General features: G+C 36.5%; 1 protein-coding gene across 2 annotated transcripts in view; it reads right to left on the bottom strand.

The window, feature by feature from the left end:
- Nucleotides 1–907: 907 nt before the first annotated feature.
- Nucleotides 908–6000, bottom strand: part of LOC115226101 (biorientation of chromosomes in cell division protein 1-like 1) — a 29420-nt gene continuing 24327 nt past the window's right edge. The window contains exons 9-10 of one of the 2 annotated variants that reach the window (XM_029797087.2): nucleotides 4463–4819; nucleotides 908–2056 (exon numbers count right to left, since the gene is read on the bottom strand). In XM_029797087.2, coding sequence (XP_029652947.1) covers nucleotides 1258–2056; nucleotides 4463–4819 — 1156 coding nt within the window. In that variant the 3' untranslated portion in view covers nucleotides 908–1257. The remainder of the gene's footprint in view (nucleotides 2057–4462; nucleotides 4820–6000) is intronic. The other variant, XM_029797095.2, reaches the window with a different exon arrangement.

Genomic DNA, 6000 nt, shown 5'->3' with positions numbered 1-6000 from the left:
TCAGATGTAATGTACAAGAGAGACGACTGCGCTGGTATGGTCATGTGGCAAGAATGGATGAGGATAGCTGTGTGAAAAAGTGCCACACCCTAGCAGTTGAGAGAACCTGTGGAAGAGGTAGACCTGGGATGAGGTGGTGAAGCACGACCTTCGAACATTAGGCCTCACTGAGGCAATGACTAGTGACCGAGACTTTTGGAAATATGTTGTGCTTGAGAAGACCCAGCAAGCCAAATGAGACCATAACCTTGTGGCCTATGTCAGGGGTGTAACCAGCCCACTTATGCTTACCTTCCCTTCATTGCTTGCGAAGACCTGTTGAGGCAAGTGAAATCGAAATCAAATTCAATGACTGGCATCCGTGCTAGTGGAGCACTAAGAGCACCATCCAAGCGTGATCTTTGCCAGAGCGGCCAACTGGCGTTCGTGCCAGTGGCACGTAAAAAGCACCATTCGAGTGTGATTGCTACCAGCGTCGCCTTACTGTCACGTAAAAAAAAACACCATTTGGGCATGGCTGTTGCCAGTACCGCTTGACTGGCCCCCATGCTGGTGGCATGTAAAAGCACCCACTACACTCTCGGAGTGGTTGGCATTAGGAAGGGCATCCAGCTGTAGAAACTCTGCCAGATCAAGATTGGAGCCTGGTGCAGCCATCTGGTTTGCCAGTCCTCAGTCAAATTGTCCAACCTATGCTAGCATGGAAAGCGGACGTTAAACGATGATGATGATGATGAGGATCTGTTTTGGCTTGTACAGATGTGAAAAAATAAGAATTCCAAATAGATGACTAAATGTAATGTGAGAGGAAGAAAGTGGCAGACAATCAAATGTAATTAAAAATAAAGCTGAAGACAACAATACAAGGTAAAACGGGACTTTGTTTTTTTTAAACAAATACAATAACTTCATTACAATTTTTCTTTTAATAAAATTAATTTTTTTTTTCTTATATTTATAAGTACTTTGGCATACAACTGCTCAAAGATACAGGACTGCTTTTCTCAATAAATTTGAGATCCTTCTGTCTTAATTCATCTTGGAAAATAATGTAAAGGATGATAAAGAAATTTGAAGTGATTAGTTGGGAAACATTTGGGAGGACAAACGACATGGTAAATCTTTGATGTGTGACTCAGCCAACTAAAAGATGAGAATAGTCGTTAACTCCATCTGAATTTGGTCTGATGGAAGCCAGATGTTGACTTGTAAAGTTGCAATCATGGGGGAGTGAATTTGATATGAAACATAGAATTATCACCGTCGTGGTCTCTTAGAAATAGGACTCCTTTCTCGGCGATTTCTGCTGCTGCCAGCACCAGCAAGTGCAGTGGGAGATGGTGCACGTCTTCTCATTGGAAGCTGTGAGGATGATGACGAGGAAGAAGATGAAGAAATTGAAGTTCTATGTCCAATATCAGTGTTGTCTGGGGAACGATTTCGATGGCGCCAAATATCACGTATAGGCAGTTGACCTTGAGAGGAGGAGGAGGAAGTGGAGGGGAGCAAAACCTTATGGCCTGAGGGATATCTATCACTTCGTCTAATTGGTGATGTTGGGCTTAAAGTAGGACGTCTTGGTGGGCTGTGCCGTCGAGGTGGACTTTGCCATTGACTAACTCTATCAACTTCAGTGGCATGAGGTGGGGTTCTGATTCGCCGTGACCGTGCACCATGTAAGCTGCTTACTGGGGATGGTGATCGGCCAGGAGTTCTTTTGTTAGAAGACTGAAGTCTGCTATCTGTCTCTGGGTAGTAAGTGCGTGAAGTGGCAAGGTCAGATGTAAGGGAAGGAGACTTTTCGTGCAGGCCAATGGGACTTGTAGAAATCAATGGACTTCGGGCAAAAGGTTCTCTCATGCGACCAGGTATCATCTCACGAACTGGAACACTGCGCCGCACTTCCTTTTCAGCAGCCGGAGAAATGTAGTGAGTATCAGAAAAAGACCTTTGTGGTGATTTAGTGCGAGGTTCCACAGCAGTAGTTGTGGGGTACGTTATGTTCCTTTTATCATAGTGGTACCGGTCTTTCACTGGATTTAAAGCTTGTTGCACTCTAAAATAAAAACAAACATTTTAGAACAATATAGTAGTGAACAAAAATTGGATTTAAGGTGAAAAAAACAACATTTTACTCATTACAGGTTTTTCATGTTGAAACAATTTTGTTCCATTTCTCCACAAATGTATTTCCCAAGCTAGCATAGACCGGATGGACTGATTGTGTAAATCACATTACTAAATCCTGTACTTTATGTCATGGTCATTAAACCTTTACTGAAATTAAATAATAAATTGGATGGCCTATCTTTTTAAATTATTGTTTACATCTGCTTTTCCCTGTGCTTCCCTGAAAATTGATACATCTGCATTAAATCTTAAAGCAGGTGTTTCTATACTTACTTTAAGATTTAAATACAGATCTATGTGCCTGCCTGCCCTAAAAGCACAATACAATGTCTACAGCTGAATTTTTACATACAGTTTTTCAAGAATTAAAGCTGTGCCTTCATATCATAACTAATGAGTTTTGTATTATCCAATAATTAATCAAAATAGTCAGAAGTAATTTTGGTATTTGCATGAATTATTGAAAGATGAGTTTTCAAGCTGGATTTCCTAAACATTAAGCACTCAACCATGAAATGTGAGTAGTATGTATACTGCTGTGAACAGGCGTGTGAAAATATAAGACAGCTTAGACAGTCAAAGGAGCTGGTATAGTGATGAGGATGAATGGCTTTAATATTGTTAGTATATAAAAAAAAATTTAAGACATTCATAATGTTGTTTCATCCAAAAACTGTAATTGGTAAAATAACAATTATATTTAGTTTGAATTATAGCACTTTGAGAAGATGAAATATATTTGTCATTGTTAAAAATACTCTCTCTTGGTATCAGTTTTATTTTGAGTAATATCTACTTCTAATAGGAAAGCATAACTATTTTACAAACAAAAATGACAAAGTACTAGCATCATACTCAACACTATATGGTCAGTTATTTTAGAGTTGTTGTGTCACATAATCACTAAGCACAATTTCAATATGTACGGCATTGCTAGTTGAAGTTGTTTTATAAAATCTCTGAATGCAACTGAGAAAGCATTTCATAGAAACCAAGTAATAAGAATTTTATCTAAAAGGAGGAACAAAACACTATTGCTTTTCAAAATGGTTTAACTGCCGTGAAAAATAGTTCATACAAAGGTGAAAATTTGCAGAACAAATCAACTTACAATAAAGATGCAAAATCAGAGGTAAATATATAAAATTATGTCTAATATGAAAATAATTTCTCATGGAGGTCTAATTCAAATTTTCAATTTCTGATTTAGTTGCTGTTAAAATTAAAAAAAAAAAAAGCAAATTTCAAAAATTATGGTTTAAATGACTGGAGTAACAATTACTGTTAAGCTGATGTTTTTACATATTTTTGTTAAAAGGAGAGAGTTTATGCAAATCTTTTAGGTTCTCTTAGGCCAGGGGATAAGTATACAAGGGCAATAAAGTTAATATTCTTTTTGAATATATTAGAGGTTGGGAATTGGAAGGTGAGTTGTGAGGGAGGACTGGAAAATGTTTAATCTGCAGTTTGGGAAGATAATGGCAGGGGAAGAGATGAGTGAGCGGGAGAGGCTGTACTAATTCAGAAGAGTAGAAACCACTGCAATAGTAACAGAAGGAGGATTATGAGGATTCAGTGGGCAGGTGGTTAAGAAATGTTAGTGAGTGTAGGATTGTCTATCAGACAGACATTTTTTTTCTCAAGTGTAGTCAAGAAAGTCCATAGGTATGTACATGTGTGTTTTATGCTCTAGAAAGCATGTGCAGGATACTGTATCTGATGCAATCTATTTGGTGACAATATTCTCAATGTTTGAGCAGTTGAATAATTAATTGAAAAGAAATCCAGCAATAAAATTTCTCATTAGAAGAAGCTAAGCTCTGCCCCTACGGTAAAACCATATATTAATCCTTAAAATAACCATATTAAAGAATAGATTGAAACACTTGCACGATACTACAGCCAGTGAAACTATCTAACAGACAATGAAAACAGATTGAAGCTAAGAAATTATAAATAACTGTTCTAAGAACTCTCTTCGCTGATATTCTTTACCTATTTAATGAAACAGTGACCAAGAGATAAACTATTTCAATCATTTTGGATACAGAAACAATTCTATTAATTATTATTACATGCAGACTTAGACACACAACAAACACTTAGACAAACACTAGACAGGGGCAACAATGTTGGTTTTAGAAATCGACTGTTGCAAATTCATGCAAATTTCTCCAACAGCTCTGTGTGAGACGAGCCTTTGAGTGAAAGGGCCAAACTCAAAGACCTTATGTTGAATCGACTTCAACCAACCGAAACAACTGAAACAAGCTTCAAATAGTAGACATGTTACAGTAAAGCATACATACACTGACTACACCCAACAGCTCACCTCTGTTTTGTTTCCATGGATTCCAATGTAGACTTTTGTTTTTGGAGTTTGTTCTCGGCTGCTAGTAATTCTGCTTCATATTTTTTCTTCTCTGCTTCTACAGTCTGCTGCTCTTCTTGTGAAATATGGCTGCTGCTAAAAGAGTTGTCTCTCATTTTGGTTTTTTCGTGATGTGAACTTGCTCGAGGCATGGGCATTACAATACAATTTCTATTCTCCAAAGGAGACGAGGAAGGTGGAGTTGTGTGACGTCGCTTGGCAGAACTGCCTAGACTGCTAAGTGTGGTGCGATTTTTGTAACTGGTATCACCGCTGTAACGCTGAGCATTGTAATGCCGGTCAGTGTCCGGGTACCTTCTGGAAATACATGAAGTCTACCATAACAGAAGTAACTAAACATGTAAGTGTTCTGTAGGAGTGTTTCATGCTTAGCTTATTCAGACAGTGCCCGTCGAAAGGCAGAACTAGCAATAAAATCAATAGCAAGTTGTAGATATTACTCCTACCCTAAGATTACAAATAACTGGTAATACAGAACTACTAGTATTAAAACATTAAAGACAACTAAATAAAGATCACTCAACTCCTTAACAATGAAAGAACTAAATGAACAACTTGTTCTTCAAATCCAGACTATGCACATCTGAACACAAACATTCCATAAGACCTTATGAAGGAAAATTGACCATTTATCAAATAATTTCCTTCCTCCAAGAATTTCAAACCAAAAGGAAGGCACTGATTTTCCAAATAAATATATAGTTTAGAGATGTATCACTAAAGAAATACAAACCTTCTTTGAGAAGTAACAAAAATGTAGAAAACAAAATAAAAACTATGGAAAGCAATTTTAAAATGATCAGTATTAACTTTTTTGCTTTGTTGAATGAAAAGCTCTCAGTTAAAAAACTAAGTTGGTTAGGAGAAACATAGATTTACATATTATTAGGACAGTTTAATTAGTAGTGTTAGTTAGAGTTGATGAGATAGAGAAAATAATTTCAGTTTGGGAGTAAACATTAATAGCATAGGTAAATAGAATAAAAGTAATGGAAGAAAATTTGAAGAGGTTAATGGTGGTCAGTATGATAATAGTTAGAAAATGGTATGCTGATGTGATCCTGTCATGGTTTTGATTTACCAGTTGTAAACATATTAGTGAACCCTACAAATCTGACACTGTGCCTGCATAAAAAGAAAAATTAATATTGTCATAAAGAATTAATTGCTTAGGGCAATGCTCTTCATTAGAACAACTTCAAAACTTAGACTTTTTCTTTCCTCACAGTTCATATATATTCCCGCTTTTAATAGTTTTATAGTAAATTGTCATTTTATATCTGCACATCCGAAATAACACATGAAACCACATCAAATATGCAAGCAACATTATTGAAATCCATAAATGTATTTAACTTCCAAATAAGCATTTATGACTGGTTTACCTACTGATATAGTACTAAGAAGCATGAATTCATGAATGTCTTCATTGCCTCCTAGTAAACAATCAACTTTTGGTAATCAATAGCATCAAGTGA

Source organism: Octopus sinensis, linkage group LG2 (assembly GCF_006345805.1).
Source record: "Octopus sinensis linkage group LG2, ASM634580v1, whole genome shotgun sequence".
NCBI lineage: Eukaryota > Metazoa > Mollusca > Cephalopoda > Octopoda > Octopodidae > Octopus > Octopus sinensis.
This window is presented reverse-complemented; position numbering and strand designations above follow the sequence as displayed.